The sequence below is a fragment of the Herpailurus yagouaroundi genome, unplaced genomic scaffold, assembly GCF_014898765.1.
Source record: "Herpailurus yagouaroundi ecotype Mexico unplaced genomic scaffold, PumYag 195, whole genome shotgun sequence".
NCBI lineage: Eukaryota > Metazoa > Chordata > Mammalia > Carnivora > Felidae > Herpailurus > Herpailurus yagouaroundi.
Window position 1 is genome coordinate 10079678 of NW_024412426.1, and position 23318 is coordinate 10102995.

General features: G+C 44.7%; 1 protein-coding gene and 1 non-coding gene across 3 annotated transcripts in view; both read left to right on the plus strand.

The window, feature by feature from the left end:
- Window positions 1-211: 211 nt before the first annotated feature.
- The window catches only part of LAMC2 (laminin subunit gamma 2), a 58094-nt gene continuing 34987 nt past the window's right edge, over window positions 212-23318 (plus strand). Inside the window, exons 1-3 of one of the 2 annotated variants that reach the window (XM_040446548.1) lie at window positions 212-483; window positions 607-860; window positions 21639-21827. In XM_040446548.1, the coding sequence (XP_040302482.1) occupies window positions 782-860; window positions 21639-21827 (268 nt within the window). In that variant the 5' untranslated portion in view covers window positions 212-483; window positions 607-781. The remainder of the gene's footprint in view (window positions 484-606; window positions 861-21638; window positions 21828-23318) is intronic. The other variant, XM_040446547.1, reaches the window with a different exon arrangement.
- TRNAQ-UUG (transfer RNA glutamine (anticodon UUG)) lies at window positions 17715-17798 on the plus strand. The gene has a single exon. It is a non-coding gene; the product is annotated as a tRNA-Gln (tRNA).

A 23318-nucleotide genomic window follows, 5' to 3' on the forward strand; every position in this document is an offset into this window, starting at 1 on the left:
ACCGAGCTGACAGTGCGCCAGCAAATGCGCGAGCTGTTAGGGATCTCGAGCGATACCCCGCCTTCATAGGGAGGCCCACCGGTCAGGTCAGCAGCTGACTTGACAGTCGCCAGCCCAGGTGATCAGGAAGTTAGGGGGCCCAGGAGAGGAGCCCGGTGATGGGGAGGGAAGGAAAGAAGTGCTAGCAGAGTGGGTGGGCTGGGGGAGGCCTGCCGTACTTCAGAGCGGTTGAGGGGAGGCCAGAGGGTGGAGAGCACCCCCTCGTGATGCCTGTTCTCCTTGACGTCTTTTAGACGGGAGCCGATCGGGGTTGCCGGCTGGGAGTCTGCGCCTTGGAGAGGGGGCAGGCTGCTCGCCGTCCACCTGTGCGACTTCTGCGGCGGACCACCCCGGGAGAGAAGCAGGGCTGCGGGGCAGCGGGCGCATTCCTCCAGCGGGATCCCTGGGCCGCAGCCTCGGCACCACGCCCTCGGCCCGGGCCAGGTGTGCACCCCTCTCGCGGCGAGGGCGGGGGGAGCCCGGCGGCGGGGGTGAGCGCTCTCGCGGCGCGGTGTGCGCGGTGTGTGTTTGTCTGGCGGCTGAGGGTTGGGTCCTCCTTATTCACAGGTGAGTCACACCCTGAAGCACAGGCTCTCTTCCTGTCAGGACTGAGTCAGGTAGAGGAGTCGATAAAACCACCTGATCAAGGAAAAGGAAGGCAGAGCGGAGCGCGGAGCGCAAACCAGCAGCCGTGAGGCGCGGGCGGCGACCCCTGTGCGGTGGACGGACGCGCGGCCCGGCCATGCGCGCGCTCTGGCTGTGCGGCTGCCTCTGCGTCGCGCTGCTCCTGCCCAACGCCCGGGCCACCTCCAGGAGGGAAGGTGAGTCGGCCTCCCGGAGGAAACGTCGCTGCCCTGGCCCTGCACACGGCGACGGCCGAGCGCACCTCCGACGATTCCCGCTGAGTCGAGAACTTCTGTAAAGCTCCCCCCTCCTCCCGCGGCTGGGGCTTCTCCAGAGACGCGGTGTAACCAAAGTCTAATGTTCTATACGGCTGTCTGGTGTTAAAATGGGAGCCAGTAGGTTGTGCCAAATCAAGATTTTCCTTACTTTAAAAATGTGCCGCCTTGGTTGCTTTTTGGATCAGTGGGGCCCTGTTTGATCAGGAATATGCCGGCGTACGAATTCTTTTCCCATCACGTGTTTTCGTTGATGGAATTGTGGTGGGAATGTTTTCTGTGAGTGTGAACACCATAAAGATTGAAAAGGAGCCTCTCTAATAATCCTTCTGGAATCCTCATTTCATCTTCGGGATGGAAACAGAGCCCTAGGAGTCTTAGCAGCACTTTATTTTCGCACAATGTTACTTCTAATAGTATTCTCACATTAATTCAACAGGCATTTACTGGGTGCCTATGTCATAGATTGTTTGATTTTTTAAACATATTTTTTAATGTTTATTTCAGAGAAAGAGAGGCAGAGAGTGACAGAGCATGAGCAGGGGAGGGGCTGAGAGAGAGAGGGAGGGAGGGAGACGCAGAATCCGAAGCAGGCTCCAGGCTCTGAGCTGTCAGCACAGAGCCCGATGCGGGGCTTGAACCCACGAACTGTGAGATCATGACCTGAAGTTGGATGCTCAACCACCTGAGCCACCCAGGCACCCCATAGATCATTTAATCTTATCTAGGGTGTCCAAGGGCTGTCATATTGTGAGAAGTTCAAGTCGCTCACATAAACAAAACTTGCTGAGAACCTAGCAACTGTTTGCTATAGGCACAGGTCAGTTATGACAACACATAACAGGTGTTTTCCCTGTCACTTGGTTTGACCGATGATATTCACTTGTTTAATTACCCTGAATTTTCATGTTTAGATTACTCCCTGTACCTGATGGCATTTCAGTAATTATTTCACTAGGTCCAAGAGTCATTTTCACATATGTGAACGTGAGACAATGTTCACGCACGCACTGCATTATCTTATGCTTTCCATATATAGCTGGCTTGAATTCTATTTGAATGGCACAGATATTTTGGCATGTGTTTGAATGAATTGATACAGTGTTTTTTTTTTCCTAAAATAATCTTGGAATTAACTTCCAACCCATCATCCCTGATTACCATTTTAAAAGCCAGTTATGAAAATAATGATGTAGGTTAGGTTCCCTTATGGTTAACTTAGTGAGAAACATCCTAAAAGTAAGGAGAGTCTCCAAATATTAGAATTCAAAGGGACTACTTATGGATCAAGTACTATAGCCCTTGGCTTAAAATACGAAAACATGGAACTGGATTTGCACAAAGCTATACACCAGCTGTTGGCAGGGACACATCTGGCACTCAATCCAGGAGTTCTTAGGCTGGAGCTTTTGGGACCACATTGTAAAGTAATAAGGGAGCAAGTACATATGTTTTATATAATGGGTAATTTTTGAAGCAATTTCCCCATTGGCCACATCTAATGTGTTAGCATTAGATAACAGAAATAAATATGTAGGATTTTATCAGTTGTTAAATAAAACCAGACTCAAGAGGACAGACTCAAGGATAGACAAACTGAGTATTCTATTTAGACCAGTAAGTCAGAAGCTATGTTCAGTTTCATTTCTAGACTCTCCCCTTCCTTGGAGATAGGTTGCTCAAGATATTAGACTCCCTCCTCAAAAAGGGCTTCATTTTGGGGTTGAATGAGAGTGTGAAAAGTTTGGCATTAGGGTAGAGCACCCATGCTTTTCTATTCACGGGCTGCTGGGATGTGGTGTAAGTTGGACTAAAATATGGGACTGGCCACTTGCCAAAGTGACCTGCATCTGTGCACCCTGTGGGCTGCACCTATGGGAGCCTAAAGCCATGGCATTGCTTCCCGGCTGTTCCCTTGAAGGTGAAATTATGTGTTAGATGTCATCAGTGAGACTTTCACGGTTGGTCTCAGCTAAAGCACAGGTTTTAGGGTCAGCCTGATCTGGCTTCAAATTTTGGCTACTATTTTCTTATTAGTAACGATTCAGGCTCCTCAACTTCTTGGAATCTTCTCCTTTACCTGTTAAATGGGAACAGCAGTACTCTGCAACCTTGCAGAGCTGTTGGAAGGATGACAAATTATTGTAAAGTGCTTTAAAATGCTTAGAACCATGTTTCTTTAAAAACTCTGAAGCCAACAGTCGAGATAAAAATAGTGAACTTGGATGCACAGAGATTGCTAAGCAAGATAAGGACTTCCCTTCAGGAGCTCATAGTTGGTGTGTGAGAGAATGTGGCATATAGCTCCATTGGTCTGGATCACAGTTCACACAGATCATGACTGGAGAAGGGGCAAGAAGTAGAGAAGAGTGAGACTAGAAATGTAGCCAAGAACCTGGATGTGAAGAGCCTTATGTACCAGGCTGCACAGCTAGGATAGTGCCTCATAGGTAAAGAAAAGTTGCAGATGGTTTATATAGAAGCAGGGGTGGGCATGGCCAGATTCATGTTTTAGCAAGGTCGCTCACTGAACGCCTTAGACGGAGTTGAGCTAGGAGAGGGCAATAAATGGCCATTGCAAGAATCCAAATGAGAGATGATGAAGGCTTTCATTGTGGTGGCAGAAATAGCAAAGTGGAAACAGATTACAGAAACATTTAGAAGGTAAAGTTGAAAGAATTTGGTGATCCAATGAGTGCGTGTCAGGGATAGAAGGGGACGTCATGAGAAATAAGCAAGAGTCCAGGATGGGTCTGAGGCTTCAGGTGAGTGTGACTGGTTAGATAGTGATGCCATTAAAGGAAATGAGAACTCAAGGATCCAAATTGGGAGCAAGGTTGGATAGTGGATGAAGAGGAAGGAATGAGTTCCTATAGGGATATGTTAAATCAGGGATGCCAGTGGAGATGGCCAACAGTCCTGGTGAATGGCTGGAACTGTGATCTTGAAGTTTAGAAGAACAGTTTGAAATATAAAATGGTGAGCCCAAAGGGAGAAAGCAAAGCCCTGACAATAGATATTACCTGGGACACAGAGGTAAGAGAAACCTCAACGCTTACCAAGGAGATAGAAGAACAATGGAGAATAAGGAGGAATGGGCCTTGAGAATAGAGAACATTATCAAAGAGGAATGTTGTGCTAGCCAAAGGAAGATCTACAACAATGTAGGTATAATAAATGGTATTCAGACATAAAACTATAAATATACAAAGAATGAGGATCAACATGATACTGTTGGATTCAGCCATCAGTTATGTTTTGAAGCAATTATTCTAGAATGATGAGCTCAACATCCAAGATGATTATAGAACACTAATCTGGTTTCTCTCATGGTCGGATACTGGAAGAGAGATGCTGTGGATCGTGGAAGAGAGCCCTGGAAAGGTTTATACTCTCTCCTGGATTCTGTTACTTAAACTGTGGAAATGGTACAGCATCATGCATACAGGTGCAGGCCTGGGTTCAAATGGTAGCTCCACTTCCTATTTGTGGGGTTTAGGCAAGCTACTTCCCCTGGTACTCAGTTTCCTGGTCTCTAAGATGAGGAAAATAAGTTGTTGCAATCATTACATACTAAAGCACTTTGCACAGTGCCTAGTAAGCACTATGTGTTCAATATTATTGTCATAGAACTCTCCTGCCAATGCTGAATGTCAACATACTGTCTTCTGAGTTTTAAGCGGTGAACTTTTTTCAAAGTTTTTTATTTTATTTTATTTTTTTTTATTTTTGGGACAGAGAGAGACAGAGCATGAACGGGGGAGGGGCAGAGAGAGAGGGAGACACAGAATCGGAAACAGGCTCCAGGCTCTGAGCCATCAGCCCAGAGCCCGACGCGGGGCTCAAACTCACGGACCGCGAGATCGTGACCTGGCTGAAGTCGGACGCTTAACCGACTGCGCCACCCAGGCGCCCCATAAGTGGTGAACTTTTTTAAGAGGTTCCTTTCATTAGCTCAAGAAAGGTGATGAGGAGTCCTTCTGCTCAGGCTGAAATGAACCCCAAGTTTTACCCAATGAAATAAATGGGAATTCCTGACAAGGGACTCAGAGCAGATGGAATTTCAAGATCAGATGTTGTATCATTTCTTATTCTTGCTTTTTGGCAAACACCAGATCTTATCACATACAGATTCAGCAGGTCTATTGCTCTCTAGAACATGCTCAAATATATGATGAGCACTCCATAAGCTGCTCTCTCACTTCTTAATTGGAGACTTTCCCCATCCCCCACCAAAAAAAGGGTTTGGCCAACTTGATTATGAAACCATTTAGCAGTGTAAATGCAGTGGTCACATGGCTTTTTGTGTGTAATGTAGCACATTAATTCACAAACCTAAAGTCACATAATTTATAAAATAACTTACAAGTATTAGTTTGTAAATTTATATTTTATGAAGTAATTACATTCAAACTCCACCTTTAGCAGCTAACAGAACTTTAATACAGTTTCTTCTTTGCTTCGGTTTAGGTGGCTTGAGATATAGCTCCATTTGTGTCTGCTTTTCACACCGTCATTGGAAAGTACACCATTTTCAAAACGTCTAAAAGATTTAAAGATTATCCTTCAATGCACATTGTAATCTTCACAGCATAATCATCTTGAAAGGTTTATGATTTTCGACACTCAAAATTGTGAGATAATGAACAATTATGAGGGTTGGTTCAATAGCCTAGGCTTTTTCTTACTGATAAGTATCCAATGCATTGACTGACATCATTTCAAATTGACAGGTCTTCCCCAAATAATATTTTAAAATTAAAAGTAATTGAAAAAGATTTTGAAAAGACTTAAATGTGACCTTCCCCCCCCCCCCCCCCGGAAAAATAAAACCTCCCACCTTATTATATTCAAGTGTGTGCAATAAATAGGAGTGTGGATTTGAATTGGGGGCATAAGCTGGAAACACCTATGAAGACTTAAATTCTGGGGTCCTGAATTGGGGACAGCCATCGGTTTAGCTCCACTGGTCAAGGAGCTGAGGAAGAATGTTGGTTTGTGATCAATGTTTATGGGAAAGTCAGGAGCATGAAATTAAGTTGTTGAGGCAATCTTGGGAATACTTTTCCCATTTAAGCTCTTAGTGGGCTCAAGTATATTGACTTTTTTTTTTTTTTTTTTTTTAACACCCTAGAGAAATTTCCAAGGACAAGACTTGGATCATTACAGACCAGTGTAGAAATAGGAGTGCCATAGATTCTGGAACTCTAATTTAGTCACAAATTAGGCCTAGCAGATTACTGAATCATTACTGGGCTGTGCTCTAATATAACCCCCAGGCACATGATGTAATATTTGAATTATATTCAAAGCCAAAAGCTAAGTCTTTTCTGTGTCTGTGGGTGACTGTATGTCTGTATAGGTGCCTGCCCAACAGTCATGTGCTTCCTTATGTCACGATTAGGAAAGAAAAGAATGGTTCTTCTTCCATCACTGGTCAATGTAAGGGCTCTAGCCTTTCCCTTCTGCTGTATCAGAGGAGAGGTGGAGATCAGTTGGGTAAAGGTCTATGTATCCTAGACTTCTTCAGGCTTGGCGACCATTTACGGAATGCCAGCTGTCTCTTTTCCAGATTTTATTTTTATTCATTCATTTATTCATTTATTCAGTCTAGAAAAAATTAAATCGCAGCCAAATCATTTCCCACACTGATTTAAACATTGGAAAAGTTATTCACATCTTTAGCTGCACTCATTTGGGGCATTTCTTATAAAAAGTTCTGCATGTTTCCATACTTTTTTCTATTACAGCATCATGGTATTTACTTAATTTTTATTTTTTTAATGTTTATTTTTTGTGAGAAAGAGAATGAGCGGGGGAGAAGCAGAGACAGGGAAACACAGAATCCAAAGCAGTCTCCAGGCTCTGAGCTGTCAGCACAGACCCCAGTGAGGGGCTCGAATTCAAGAACCACAAGATCACAAACTGAGCCACCCAGGCACCCCAGCGTCATGGTATTTAAATGAGAATGGTCCTTAGAGATTCTCTACAAAAGCTTCTCCTTTTGTAGGTGAGAAAAATGATACCCAGCCGGCAAAGGAACTGTGTGAATTCTCAGTTACATCAGAGCTGGGTTACCACATATGTAATCCTCCTTCATAGATAGGAAAATTGAGGCACAGAAAAGTTATTTCCTTGACCAGAGCCATGCACTTAGTAAAAGGACCAGATTTCAGTTGCTAGTTTAATATTTCTAATTCTTATTAAAAATTTTCATTTAAATTAATTTTCACACTTGGTGGAATCTTGATTATAAGAATATCCCTATGTCTCTAGTAGGGGCATCTGTGTCCTGTCTATTTTATTTGTATATGTGACTCCCTATGGTGGCCTTTCTTTTAAAAATGTCAGGGAACCACAGGTTAAGACCAAGCACAAACTCTAGTTGGTGGGACATTGACAAAAGAACAGATTTTAAATGACTAAGTTTTCTCTTTCTCTTTTATTCTTTTTTTGTTCAACTCTGTTGTCAGATTGTCATGCAGGTTGGAATTGACTAGGTGGCTCAGTTAAAAAAAAAATAGGACAGTTGAGGGGTAGGGATAAGCCTTTTTTTTTTTTTTTTTTTTACCGCTGTTCAATGACTGTTGACATTATGATTCTATACATGAATATTTATGTCCCGAGGTTATTTTTCTCCCCCTGTTGGAGTCCGTTGGTATAAGTTTTAGAGTCTTTCAGGATCAGGACAGTTTCATGGCCAGAACATTGTAAGCTTTGCACATACTATTTCAAATCATCACCCATTTTGCTTTTGGTAAAAGGGGATTCTAAATGTTGAAAGGTCATTTCTCATAGCAGATACTCCGGTCTACTTTGCAATAGCACCAGGTCCAACAGTAACCCAAAGCTTCTGCTCTTGCCTCGAGCGGCCAGGGGTGGGGGGCTGTTGTACACGGTGGGAGGGGACATTCACATGCTGAAGCCACAGCTGACCTGCCATGGGAAGTGACATTGCAGTAGCAGCACATTTGTTCAGCTGAGATACAAGACACATTGCACCTGCTCCCTGGTGGAGGCTTCATGGTCCAGTCTGTGATCTTCGTTAACTTTTGATGGAGGTATAAAAAGTGGTTGGTCCCTGAAGAGACGTTAACTTAATTCATTCTTCTGACGTTAAGCAGTACAGTTTTAATTTACTGTTTTCAGATGGATTTTTTCAGAAAAGAATCTCTAAGGAAGCTTCTATAAATGCACTTCATACATATTTTCCCAACACTGTAAATGCACATGAATTACCATTTTGTTCTTTTGTCCAAACTGAGAACTGCTGTGGTGCACAGTAAGCATATGCATACCTAACCGGGTTCAGCGTTGTGAAGGGATGTAGAGACAGCAGAAGAATCTATGGCTAATTTCCTTGTACAGAAGTATATTGTTCACGAAAGCAATGCAAGGTTTAAAAAGGAATTATTTGGTAACTTTTTAAAGGAGCCAACAAAACAAACTGAAATGATTGAAAAACCATTTTTAATATGTATACTCTGAAAAGCATTTTCAGTACAAATCAGAATTTCCTTTTTAGCTTTTCTTTACCCAGACTCCTTATACACGTTTTTTTTTTTTTTTTCTTTTGGTCCTCATTGCTTCAGGTGTCACCTCTAGCTGTCCTGAGCACTCTACTGTTGTTTATTTCAGTTGATTCTTTAAAAAAAATTTTTTTTCAACGTTTATTTATTTTTGGGACAGAGAGAGACAGAGCATGAACGGGGGAGGGGCAGAGAGAGGGAGACACAGAATCGGAAACAGGCTCCAGGCTCTGAGCCATCAGCCCAGAGCCTGACGCGGGGCTCGAACTCACGGACCGCGAGATCGTGACCCGGCTGAAGTCAGACGCTTAACCGGCTGCGCCACCCAGGCGCCCCATATTTCAGTTGATTCTTAAGAGGGCAGAGGATACCTTTTGTTGAGTCATGTGGAAATGCTCAATGAATACTGTACTCTGAAGTTAGTCAAATATGCTTTCCATATTGATGTTTTTCTTTATAGATGATTTCTTAGAAATACAGAAAATTGCTATATATGGGGGCAGAAGAGTGTGGGTTTACATAGCAGTATTGGATATTTGCATATGGAATCCTTACCACGCACACTCACTGAGCCTCCATACTGAGGCTGACACTTGTGGTCTCGGAGTAGAGCCCTTGTAGGTGCCAGGTGCAAGGAAAGGGGAGACTCCTCTGTATCTCATGTCCTAATCTCCTCTTCTCTTTCACCTTTGAACTCAGACTGAGCCTCCTCCTGTACCCTGAACTCCTTTGCTAGTTAGATGAAAATTGGTGTCCCCAACCTCCCTGTTGGCTGGGATGTTCTTTCCCTCTCCCTGCCTGTCTGCCTGGACCCTAGTGGGGGATTAGGGGAAGACATCTCCAGGTGTGGTCTCCTGGTGTATGCCTTACCAGGTGGAGTATCTGCGGTCCATGTGTGCCGTTTCCACATCTATGTTGTAATAGAATATGCTATGAACTCAGTGAAACTAGGTGACTCCTTTTAAGTCATAATCATTCCAAAGGAAAATGTGGTGACCTGAGTTTGACTCTTGATGACTTTGGACTATTAAGAGTTCAAAAGATTGGTCCATAATTCTAACATCCCAAATTGCCCATGTGATTAGAACACCTCAAGTGTTCCTCTCCTTAGGGCACTTCTTGGTGCAGACTTACTCACACCTGCTTGGGCATTTACATACCCTGAGAAGCAAACAGGCAGGATACACATCAGTGGTTCTGGCTCTGTTGGCTTAAAAGGCAGCTGTGAAAAATATGAGAGGAAAAAACTGAGTTCAATTAAAAGACTCTTCGTGGGGCGCCTGGGTGGCTCAGTCGGTTAAGTGTCCGACTTCAGCTCAGGTCACGATCTCACGGTCCGTGAGTTCGAGCCCCGCGTCGGGCTCTGGGCTGATGATGGCCCAGAGCCTGGAGCCTGCTTCCGATTCTGTGTCTCCCTCTCTCTCTGACCCTCCCCCGTTCATGCTCTGCCTCTGTCTCAAAAATAAATAAACGTTAAAAAAAAAAAAATTAAAAAAAAAAAAAAGACTCTTCATGAGGGAAGTGCCATTTTGGTTTTTTATTTTAATTAGAAAACATATTGTGACATGCCTTAAAAAGATAAAACTGGAAGCAGACATTCACACATTAATCCACAACATTTCAAGATTAAACGAAGAAATGTTCAGACTTTGTTTTAAAGTATTCACCCAACCTGAGAAACATATTAAATCTTGGAAAGAAAAATTTCATGTAGGAGGCTTTAAAACTAGAAAATACTTAAGAGCATTTTCATCATCACATGTAAGTACAATATGGTAAAAATACCGTGTCATGTTGAGCATTTCAGGTTTGGAGACTTTGAGTTTTGCAAATAGGATGATAGCTACCAGTGCCTTTGGTATCTACCTCACTGATGGATGTCAGATTGATCTTGCTTTGGACTTCATATGTTCAATTTGAATATGTGTAAAAATAACAAAGAATACATTAGAATAGATTGCTATTTAAAGGACACTTTCAAAGTGCCTGGATGGCTCAGTTGGTCAGGTGTCCAACTCTTGATTTTGGCTCAGGTCTTGATCTCAGGGTGGTGGGATTGAGCCCCACGTTGGGCTCAACGCTGAACACAGAGGCTGCTTGAGATTCTCTCTCTCTCTCTCTCTCTCTCTCTCCCCCCCACCCCCTCTGTCCCTCTCCTTTGCTCACATATTCTCAAATAATTAATAAAGGACACTTTCAATAATTGCTTTTGTTCTGAAGATAAGCATTTGCTGGGTTTTTTTTAATCTGAGTATACTATTCTCAAGATTCATTTTGTTCACTGTTTTCAGTCTAGCTCTTTACATTTGGATTTCCTATTAAAGAGCCTCATTACAAGTGACTTCTCGGAGGTGATGGCAGCTATCTTTGAGCATAAAAGTGTCAGTTTACAGGAGGCCAGTTTTTTGACTCGGAGGAAGGAAATAATATTCAATTGGACAATGGAGGCTTAATTTTTTGCGTAACTGCTTTGGACAAACAAGAGAGAACATGGTGGTTGCCAATGTTAGCCCCAACTCATCTCTCCCCACCATGATGCTTTTCCTTCACAAAAGAACTTTAAAAAGCTGAGGAAGCAAAGACAAAGTGAGGTATAAATGAAATGAATGGGAGAGAGGTGAAGATGTCCCAGTGAGGAGTGTTATATGAAATTAGGCTGGAAAAGTAGGTAGGGTTAGACCACGGAAGTATTTGTAGCAATGTCAAGGAATTCTGTCTTTATCCTAAAAGTCAAGGAGAATTATCAGAGTTGTAAGCAGAGAGGTATTGGTAGAATATATTTTGGTAAGGTTTTCCGACTGCTGGGTGGAGGCAAGAGAAGTTTCTGGGAATTCATTCAGTCAAGAAGTATTGTAGGCAAGAGGTGATAGGGGTTTGGTCTAGAAGGGCTATTGTGGACATTGACTTGGGTGAACGAGCTATTTAGTGGGTTATGTCAATAAAATTTGGTGTTGAATAGAATACGGGCAAGGAAGAATGACGGAGAACCTATAAGAATAGCTTCCAGCCTTCTGACTCGAAGGGATGACAACCAGGAATTTGGTTTTAAACACATTTTGTGTGAAAAGCTTGTGAGGCAGCCAGCTGGACATGTAAAGCGGATGGCTGGTCTAGAGTTGACAATGAAGTTTGGGCCGGGAAGTACCTTGGCATACCGGTCAACAGCTATCATGGTTACCTAAGCCCTTGGCTTGGATGGTCAAGTCCCAGAGGGAGGCCTCGTGGAGGCTCAGGGCTGAGCCTGGAATAACCCCAACATTTAGTGTAAGGAGAGGAGCCACAAAGGCTTGGGTAGGGGTGGGGGGACAAGGTCAGAAGCCAAGAGGAAATCTGACAGTATGGTCTTCTAGTGTCCAAGGGAAGACCGTTTCAAAAGGGAAGGAGAGAAAAAGTATCTTGGAAAAGATACTTGGTGTCTTGGAAAAGGAATGAGGGGCACAAAATGCTGGGGAGACAGGGCTAAATAAGGAAGAGTACGGGTGCCATCTCTGTATGGACTCATCCACAGATCACGGGTAACACTTTCCAAACCTACTGCCCTGTAACTGAGTCAGCATTAGCGCCCGGAGCCCCTGAAGTGGAAGTGAGGGCGGCAGAGCTGTGGGTGAGGGTGGCCAGCACACGCTGCCAGGTTCAAACATGACGCTCAGATTCCTAGCCCCTGAGATCTTCCCTTGCGCCCGCCAAGTGCACCCTGCCTGTCAAGGCTGCCCCACCACTGCAAACTGATCTCCTGGTCTCAGGCAGGCCGTACCTCAGGCCCCTCCGCCCACCTGGCTCTGGCCTTGCTGCCCTTGGAGAGGGCAGGCTGGGTGTCACTGCAGCCCGGGGGTCTGGGACCACCAGTGTGGAGGTGGCCTGGAGGCAGTAATAGTTCCTCTGGTGTGAGAGCAACCAGAAAGTCTCAGCCACTCCTTCTAAGTGAACGGATCACCTTTCCTTTCTTTCTGTTCCCATCTCACCCTGCATTTTTTTGATTGAAACATTAGCTTTTTATACTTACACTGAATGCCACATGTAGACAACGCAAATCTGGTGTGTTGAGAAAATTTCATATCGGGTCTCTGGACTCCTGGGAGATTTCTGTATGTTCGGGTTTGGTTTTGTTTTGTTTTGTTTTTTTGACTTTTCTTAGAGTCAGACTGCCTCCCTCCCATCCATCCATCCACCCACCCATCCCAGTCCTGCGCCCTGTGTTAGGTCCCATGTGGATACAAACGTAGAAAACGTTATGGAGGAAGTAAGTCATACACAAATAGTGAAGACAGGACAGAAGGTGAGAAGTACCAGGATGGAGGCAAGGATGAAGTCCCGTGGGCATTCAGAGGAGGGAGAAGCTGTAGAAGGGCCATCGGGGGCCCTGCACGATATCATTTATGCTCTTTAAAAGATCAGCCTGTGGCTGTGTGGATTTAGGGAGGTGGAGGCAGGTAGCGCTCCTGGCAAAGGAAGTGGCAAGCCTGGAGGCCTGAGGTGGGAAGGAGGTGGTACTTCCTAGAGTTCATACAAAGGTCTGTGTGTTGGAGCCCAGTGAACAAGAGAGAGAAAGAGGAATGCGGTAAAGTTGGAGACGTCGGCGGGGCCAAATCTTTAGGGTTTGGAAAGGAGCTTGGATTTTTTAGTTTGTTGTTACTTGTGAGAGCACTAAAAAGCACGATGATCCCATATGCTGTACAGAGGATGGAAATTAGATCACCTCGGTGAAAAGCTGAGCATGTTTTTCAGCTTTGAACAATAGAAAAGACCTGCTTATACACAAATGATCAGATTGGCGCCAAGTTGTTAAACTTTCTTGTAATTGCTCGAAGTGTGTCCTACGGGGAACTTAAAATGAGGTCTTGATGAACAGCAGCCGCTGATGCTGATTATTCCAAGGCTTTGCCACAGTGCAAACCTAGGAAGTACCTGTATTTTCAGTTTCCTTTCATTCTCCTAAGGATGCAGCTTGGAAAGAGCCTTTGCCCCGTGCTTCCTGTCCGGACCTGTCGGAACTGTGTGTTTGAGCGAGGGTGGGAGCCTTGTGAAGTGAGCCTGAGGGGCTCTGCACACTTGCTCCATTGTTTGCAGAGTCTGGGGGAGTGTGGGTGGCTGTGGGCAGATCAGCCTGTGTCTGGCAGCCTGGAGGGCTCCTCTAAGAAGCACCTTGAGGGTCAGCAACCGTATGCTATTATAGTGATTATTATAATAAATACCTAAGTGCCAAAGAAGCAGCAACAGAGAGGCAGACACAAAAACCACCCACACTTTACTAGACTGAAAGAAATATGTGAAAATCTGAGTAAAATGACTTGGTTTCACGTGTGTTTACACAGGGCTTGAGGTCAACTTGACGAATTTTATTGCTGTAGCTGTGGAGAGATGCCTGGCTGACAGAGACCAGGATTTCCGGGAGCTGGAGTACAGGACAGAGAGCGAAAAGGACAGAACCTTGCAGAGATGTCTCTAGCTTGGAAAGAGTATGGGACAAATGAGGAGTTAAATAAGAATAACAATGGAACCTGGCACCTAGGATAAGGAGTTCAGTGAAAAAGGGAGAAAAAAAACCTGCCTGTCTTGATTCCTAGACCCTGTAAGGCTTTGGGTCTGTTAGGGTCTGAGAGGAACTGGTTTCTTTTTTCTGCTGCAGTGAGAAATTAGCACCAGGTCCCAGACCCATGCCTGTCCATAGTGAAATGAGAAAAACATGGATAATGTGAGAAGTATTTGACAAAGCCCAATATATATATTAAATATCTACATATATCATATCTTATGTGACAATAAAACCTTGGCAGCTCCCTTTTTTGAAATCATGCTGGCTTATGATGTCCCAGGATGCAGACATCCAGTGTGGCCTGTCAGGAATGATTTTTATTCATTTTTTAAAATGTTAGTTTATTTTTGAGAGAGCGCATGTGTGTGCAAGCAGGGAAGGTGCAGAGAGGGGGGAGGGACAGAGGATCCGAAGCCAGCTCCATGATGACAGAGAGCCCAATGTGGGTCTTGAACTCACGAAACACGAGATCACAACTTGAGCCATCCAGGCGCCCCATGAAGTGATCTTTGTTCAAGTGAAATGGATGTACATCTCAGTGACTAAGGACAGAAGGAGGAGGGGGGAAAAGGAGTAAGAACCAGTAAGACAAAAATCTACCAATGAGATACTTGGAAAAGAAAGATTTATCAGGAGAGGAAGAGAAAATACATAACAAAATGAGAGGTGAATAATTTGATACATTTGGTGGGTAATTCATAATTGGTAAGAAAAACACCATGCCTGGTAGATAAGCCGACAAAGCTCATGAACAGACCAGCCTCAAAATAGAGAAGTAGACCAGGGGCACCTGGCTGGCTCAGTTGGTGGAGCGTGCGACTCAACCTCAAGGTTGTGGGTTCAAGCCCCACATTGGGTGTAGAGATTAAAAAAAAATCTTAAAAAAAGTCAGCTTGGGGCGCCTGGGTGGCGCAGTCGGTTAAGCGTCCGACTTCAGCCAAGTCACGATCTCGCGGTCCATGAGTTCGAGCCCCGCATCAGGCTCTGAGCTGATGGCTCAGAGCCTGGAGCCTGTTTCCGATTCTGTGTCTCCCTCTCTCTGTGCCCCTCCCCCGTTCAGGCTCTGTCTCTCTGTCCCCAAAAAAATAAACGTTGAAAAAAAATTTTTAAAAAGTCAGCTTATGTCACTTTCTCACCTCCCCCCTCCCACCCCACAACTTCCTGTTTCCTTTCACTGCTTTATGTATTTCTCCTTGACAAATATCACTATCCAAATATTCTCTGTATTACTTATTTTTCCCCCCTCCTCACATGAGAACTTCATGAGGGCTGGGACATCTATTGGTTTTGTTTACCACTGTATCCATACTAGATACTCCATATGTATTTGTTGAGTGAATGGACCCTTGATAAATGCTTCCCAGGCAACTTAGGAAATGTCCAAAACCCCCATCTTTATACTTTCATTGCTTGTTTTTTTAACGATTATAATTTTTTGAGAGAGCACACACACATGCAGCACGTGCATGAGCAGGGGAGGGGCAGAGAGAGAGGGGGAGACACAGAATCTGAAGCAAGCTCCAGGCTCTGGGCTGTCAGCACAGAACCTGACATGGGGCTCGAACTCACACACTGTGAGATCATGACCTGAGCCAAAGTCAGATGCTTAACCGGCTGAGCCCCCAGGCACCCTTCATCACTTGCTTTTCTGTCAAGATGCCCTGATGGACCAGACTTTAGCCTCTACTACAAAGCTGTAATCATCAAGACAGCATGGTATTGACACAAAAGCAGACACATAGACCAATGGAATAGAATAGGAACCCCGGAACTAGACCCACAAAAGTATGGCCAACTGGTATCTTTGACAAAGCAGGAAAGAATATCCAATGGGAAAAAGACAGTCTCTTTAATGGTGCTGGGAGAACTGGACAGCAACATGCAGAAGATTGAAACTAGATCACTTTCTTACACCATTCACAAAAATAAACCCAAAATGGATAAAGGACCTGAATGTGAGACAGGAAACCATCAAAACCCTAGAGGAGAAAGCAGGAAAAGACCTCTCTGACCTCAGCCATAGCAATTTCTTACTTGACACAACCCCAAAGGCAAGGGAATTAAAAGCAAAAATGAACTACTGGGACCTTATGAAGATAAAAAGCTTCTGCACAGCAAAGGAAACAACCAACAAAACTAAAAGGCAACCAATGGAATGGGAAAAGATATTTGCAAATGACATATCGGACAAAGGGCTAGTATCCAAAGTCTATAAAGAGCTCACCAAACTCCACACCCAAAAAACAAATAACCCAGTGAAGAAATGGGCAGAAAACATGAATAGACACTTCTCTAAAGAAGACATCCGAATGGCCAACAGGCACATGAAAAGATGCTCAACGTCGCTTCTCATCAGGGAAACACAAATCAAAACCACACTCAGATATCACCTCACACCAGAGTGGCCAAAATGAACAAATCAGGAGCCTACAGATGCTGGAGAGGATGTGGAGAAACGGGAACCCTCTTGCACTGTTGGTGGGAATGCAAACTGGTACAGCCACTCTGGAAAACAGTGTGGAGGTTCCTCAAAAAATTAAAAATAGACCTACCCTATGACCCAGCAATAGCACTGCTAGGAATTTATCCAAGGGATACAGGAGTACTGATGCATAGGGGCACTTGGACCCCAATATTTATAGCAGCACTCTCAACAATAGCCAAATTGTGGAAAGAGCCTAAATGTCCATCAACTGATGAATGGATAAAGAAATTGTGGTTTATATACACAATGGAGTACTACGTGGCAATGAGAAAGAATGAAATATGGCCCTTTGTAGCAACATGGATGAAACTGGAGAGTGTGATGCTAAGTGAAATAAGCCATACAGAGAAAGACAGATACCATATGGTTTCACTCTTATGTGGATCCTGAGAAACTTAACAGAAACCCATAGGGGAGGGGTAGAAAAAAAAAAAAAAAAGAGGTTAGAGTGGGAGAGAGCCAAAGCATAAGAGACTCTTAAAAACTGAGAACAAACTGAGGGTTGATGGGGGGTGGGAGGGAGGGTAGGGTAGGTGATGGGTATTGAAGAGGGCATCTTTTGGGATGAGCACTGGGTGTTGTATGGAAACCAATTTGACAATAAATTTCATATATTAAAAAAAAAGATGCCCTGAAACTAAATAAACCTTTTATGAAATTCAGAAGCATAGCAAAATTACAAAATAAAAAAGAAATAAGAGCTCTAGACAAACTTGAACAAGGCCAAATATAAAAGAAGTATAATAAATTTTTAGAGTTTGTTTTAAAATGTAGCCAAGGCTTATATTTGGGTCTGTTAACCTAAATAAGTAATTGCAGTAGAAGTTACCAAGGAAGGCTGTTTTCTGGACTGGTCTTCTGTAGAGAAAAGCATCCTTTCATGGAACAGGGAAGAGAGTGACTGCTAAATATTAGTATTTATATTTTTAAGGCATGTTAAGACACATGGGACACATGGAGTCCTTTCAATTGAGGAACCCCTGAGCTGTGTTTCTACAAGTTCAAGAGAATTTTCATTCATTTGTTCTTCAAACACACATCAAACACCCACTACGACCAGGCCACTGTGCCATATACTAGGGCTTCATTTCTCCTTTTTCTAAAGCAGGACATATGTTTTCTGCCTGTTAGAAGAGCAGAGATTTGCCCTTGGACATAGATTTATTTCAAACAGAAATATAAAAAAAAAATATTTTTTGGCCAACATTTAAAAATCAGATTTTAGTGGTGCCTGGGTGGCTCAGTCGGTTAAGCATCTGACTTTGGCTCAGGTCATGATCTCGTGGTCGTGGGTTCAAGCCCCACATCGGGCTCTGTGCCGACAGCTCAGAGCCTGGAGCCTGCTTCGGATTCTGTGTCTCCCCCTGCCCCTCCCCCTACTCATATGGTCTCTCTCCATCTCTCAAAAATGAATAAACGTTAAAAAATTTTTTAAATAAAAAAGATCAGATCTCCTACAGGGCCAGATTTCTGTTTTCTTTAGAAACCTGAGTGGAAATGCTGACCACAGTAGGCAGGATCCCCATGTGGCTACACTTGGCTGCTTTTCCTCTTAGCCCTGTTGGCAGAGTCCCCACTGCTCCCAGTCACCTCATTCCTAGCCGGGCAGTGCCCTTCAGCAACCAGCATGCCCATGGTAGTGGTTAGGCAGAAATCGGTCACAGAATAAAAAGGACAAGCCTCAGGGTACCTGGATGGTTCAGGCAGTTAAGCGTTTGAGACTCTTTTTGGCTTAGGTCGTGATCTTACCTGTTTGGTTTGTGAGATGAAGCCCCACAGCATGAAGCCTGCTTGGATTCTCTCTCTCCCTCCCCTCACTCTCTTTGTGCCCCTTCCCTTCCCCCACTTGCATTCATGCTCACACACACAGTCTCAAAAAAAAAAAAAAAAAAAAAAAAGGACCAGGCTCAAGCTGTATGAGACCTATTTTATTAAGCTAATTGCAAGAATATTCTGGAATTTCAAAACATTTCTTTCCCCCCAGTAGCGAGAATGAGTAATAGTTTTAGGGAGGTTGGTCTAAATTTGGGAGATGATTTGAGACCATGTTTCAAAAGCATCAGCGACAAAAGGGGTCATCTCATGCAAGAGGAGCAAAGTCTCTACCCTCCTTCACTGGGGGTGAAGGTTCAGAAGACTCAATATTAAGCTAAAGTGCAGTGCAGCTAAGGGTTGAGCTCAGTGCAGCTTGGAAACCTCAAAGTCCTGCAGGCAGGGCTGGGGAACATCTTCATGAGGTTCTCACACGATGCAGACATAGGAGGCCTATACACTCCCCGACACAAGGCCTACTTGGCCCTACCCAGTCAGCACAACCTTGGGCTTTCATGGAAAGCCCATCGAGAGAGGAGGGGGATTTGGCAGTGAGCAAGTTCCAGAGCAGAGTTGCTGGCTGAAGATCCCCCTTGCTCAAACTGTAATGTATCTCTGCAGAAGGCTGGGGGATTTAAAGGGAGAACACAGTTTTTTCAGAGTAGAGCCTGAGAGGAGAGAGGACAGAAGGGGAGGGAGGCATTAAACACCAGATTATAACAAGGGTGTCTATTTTTGAAATAGTGTTCTAAATATATCATGAGCCATCCTTATAAAGTTAACGATTACCAGCAGAAAGTTTGTTCTGGGTCAGAAAGGCACAGTGAAAATTTTGTAATTGTCTTGAGACTGCCCTCAAAAGGCACCCAGGACAGAAAGGGCATTGGCACACTGCGTGATCCAGGCGACTGACCTCACACAAGGGTCGTTGGCTGAATTTAGCGCTTATACACGCCTAAGGATGTTCTCAGCAATTTCACAGCACATGACAGCTGTGTGGCACATCTGTTCGGGATCCAAAACATCAGTTACACAAGCATTCACTGGGGAAGATTGGAGTTGGCACCCGTTCTGCAAAGAGCTGGGAGTCTGAATTGAGTGCAAGCTTAACACACTAAGTTTAACGAAATGCAAAACTGCGTCCATAGAATTCTAACACCCAGTTGTGTTGCATGCTGAGATAGTCAAACCACACTTGGAGGACTGTGATAAATTCAGGCCCTTTTAAGAAAGACATTGGGAAATCAGTATGTTCCTTGGAGGACAGTCAAGAAGAATCTAGAAATCATCCCATGGGAAACGGTTGAAAGACATGGAGGTGACAGGCCTCCAGTTTAACCAGGAGAGAAGGCTAGAGAGGGAGATAGGATAGCTGTCTTCAGACAAAGCCCCGGCTGTCACAGTGCTTGTAAAGCCATGTTTGAAACAAAGCGATAAGTAAATGAAGACCACAGTAGGTGTGCGTGTGTTTTCCAAGGAAGAGCAAGGACACGTAGTAAAAATTACAGGGAGGGAGGCAGAGTTAAAACTCCCGAAAAAGTAATCTGGAACAACCAGTGCGGTCTGTGGCGGGACAGGATTTATGTAGGGGCTGAATGAGCCTTTGTGAGGGATTTCTAGGAGGAATGGCTACCTGCAGTGGTAACCAGGTTCTCAAGAAGCGGGGGTGGGGGTGGGGGTGGGGGGTGAAGGCTTTGTGGTTGGACACACTTAGGAGCAAATTGTATGGTTGCCATTTAGCTGTGTGACCTTAAGCAAGATATCCAGCATTAGGTTCTTCATCCGGTCAATGGGGACAAGACCACTCGTGCTGATGTGTTCTTGTGAGAAGTAACTGAGCTGATATGTGTGAGGTGCTAGAGACGGCATGGGCTCTGGAGAGATGTATGTGGTAAGAAGTCGCTTCAGAAGCTCATCACGTTTACTTAGTCCCCTTTGTGCCTTCAGAGCCCTGACATGGCCTGCACAGGGCAGCTGTTCAGCATGTGCGTTGGCATTTTTTTTTTTTTTTTTTTAAATCAGTGCTCTGGGTAAGTCGTGGCCCTAGGCAGTTCTAGAAGTGGACTCTTATTGAGGCCACGTGGCTAACGGACAATGTGCCTGGTGGAAAGAAAATGAGGTCTGGCATCAGACACAGGTTCCAACCTTAGCTCTCCACTGGGTCAAATTACTTAACCTTTCTGAAATGCATTTTACTCCTCTGAGGCGATGCCTGTCTTGTGTGAGTGAATTAGCAGGTGTGAAGGGCTTGGTATTCTTTTCTCATTGGGATCCTCTCAACAGTCCAGGGAGGCAGGTAATGCCTTTTACATTTATAAGAAATAAGGTTCAGAGAGTTGAAGAGATTTGCCTCCAAAAATAGAACTAGTACTGATTTGGTCCAATTCTTTTAACCTCAAGGCTTATCATCTTTGTCTTCTCAGTTGTGACAAACGTTTTTTAGAGTCTGCTGTGTGCCAGGAATTATGTGGAGTATTTCCACGTTTCCTCATTGACTTTTAGGTCCCCCATGGAGAGGTCGCTCAATGGGGTAAACTTTCCTAGACATTTGGGAAAGTGGATTCTTCATGGGACTCTGGTTCCCATTGGCACCTGGCTCTGGGAGGGACACTCAAGGCACAGTGAAGGGCAGAGGGAGATTCCTGTCCAGTCACATTAGCTCCTCAGCCTTGACCATCACAGGAGGGACAGCTATCGTGGATCTTGAACAGAGGACGCCGTCAGCTGTTGGACAGCTGTGCCAGAGCGCACCCGCTGGCAGTCCTCAGGTTTTCTCTAGCCGGTAGACTTGTTCTATGGGGTTGCGCAGGGCTGTAAAAATGAATTCTTTGCAAATTTAAATCAGGAATTTGTACATAAAAATACATAACGAAGGGTGCCTGGGTGGCTCAGTTAAGTGTGCAACTTCGCCTTGGGTCATGAGCTCACGGTTCAAGGGTTCGAGCCTCACATTGGGCTCTGCACGGACAGCTCGGAGCCTGCTTCAGATTCTGTGTCTCCCTCCCTCTCTGCCCCTCCCCTGCTCACGCTCTGGGTCTCTCTCAAAAATAAACATTAAAAAAAAATACATAACGTAAGATTTTTGGGGTCTCTTGAGGAATGGGACAGTCGGGCAACCCTGAACTCACGTTCTCCCTGACAGCAACCCCCCTGCCCCAGCATGCTGCTGCTCCCTTTGGGTGGGGCAGAGACTCTCCCAACCTTCCTTCGGCCCATGTCATCCTTACTTTACTCCAAGTAGCTGGCGTGAATATTTAGTACCCTGCGTGTAGTTTACATGAATGATAACATTGTCTCTGAGCTTTTTACTAGCGAGGTCTTTTTTTTTCCCCCATCCCTAGTCTGTGACTGCAGTGGGAAGTCCAGCCAATGCGTCTTTGATCAAGAGCTTCACAGACAGACAGGCAACGGGTTCCGCTGCCTCAACTGCATTGACAACACCGATGGCGTTCACTGCGAGAGGTGCAAGGAGGGGTTCTACCGACAGAGAGAGAGGGATCGCTGCTTACCCTGCAACTGTAACCCCAGAGGTAACGTGCGACAGCGAGAACAGACCTGGAGGGTAGTATGCTGAGTGAGAGGAGTCAGACTGAGAAAGACAAACACCATACGATTCCACTCCTAAGCGGAATTAAAGAAAACCCACAAATGGGTGAACAAAAAAGCAGAATCAGGGGAGCCTGGCTGGCTCAGTCAGAAGAGTGGGCGACTCTTGATCTTGGGGTGGCGAGTTTGAGCCTCATGTTGGGTGTAGACATGAAATAAGTTTAAAAAAAGGGGGGGCAGAATCAGACCTATACAGAGAACCAACCAATGGTTGCCAGAAGGGAGGGGAGGTGGGGGGGGGGATGGGCAAAATAGGTGCAGGGGAGAGGAAATACAGTGATATTGTGATAGCGTCCTATGGTGACAGGTGGTAGCTACACTTGTGGGGAACACAGCATGACCTACAGAGATGTTGAATCACTGTGTCGTACACCTGAAACTAACGTAACCTTGTGTGTTGACTATGCTAAAAAAAAAAAAAAAAAGTAGTTGGGGGAAAGGCAAATAGAGAGAGAGGGGGAGGGGGAAGGAAGAGAGAAGCCAGGAAGGCAAGAGCGTGGTGTTCAACATCTAGAACAATTGGGAATCTACTAGACACTGGTGGTGTAGGGTCTTAGCATTTCTATCTGAAAGGCAACACATTTTTCGGTCTTAAGTCTGGGTTGTAGGAATCAGCTGGAGTCTTTAGGACACAGTTGGCTTGAATTCTAGTAGCAAGAGGCCCATGATTACTTTCCCTGGCAGATGACAGTTTGGCCCAGGGACAAAGGAAGCTTTGTAGGCTTCCAGTGCATCCATAGCAATGCCTTTGACCAACCTCTCGAAAAATAAACGGATAGGAAAATCTGTTTCTGGTGCTATGGTAGGTGCTAGCAATATAAAGTTGTATTAGTCCAAGAGACACCCTGATTAATAGGCAGATTAGAGGGGTGCCTGGGTGGCTCAGTTGGTTAAGCATCCTCCTCTCGATTTCTGCTCAGGTCAGGATCTCAGGGTCATGACCTCAGGGTTGTGAGATCCCGCTGAGCACGGAGTCTGCTTAAGAGTCTCCCTCTCTGCCCCTCCCCCACTCTCTCTCTCTCTCTCTCTCTCTCTCTCTCAAAAAAAAAAGGCAGATTAGAGTCTTTGACGGGTTTGTTCACAAAAGAAAATACAATCAATAAATAGGAAATACCTACAAGATGGCTGGTTCATAGCAGGAATCCTTTGTTTTTTAAAACATGTCGCCCAGTGCTGTATTCGCACAGCTGTGGGTAGTTCTTGCCTACACAGACGTAGGTGTTGTGCTGTATTCATCATGGACAGTAAAGACAAGTTAGTACATAGAGAAGGAGAGACCAGTAGTTCTGTTAAAGAAGTTGAGGTTTTTTAGAATACCTGGTCTATTATCTTTTTTGGAAATATCGGTTTCTCCTCTTTGTTAGAAAGTGTTTAACAACATAATAGGGTAAGTGTTAGTGTGCTTAATGGGTATA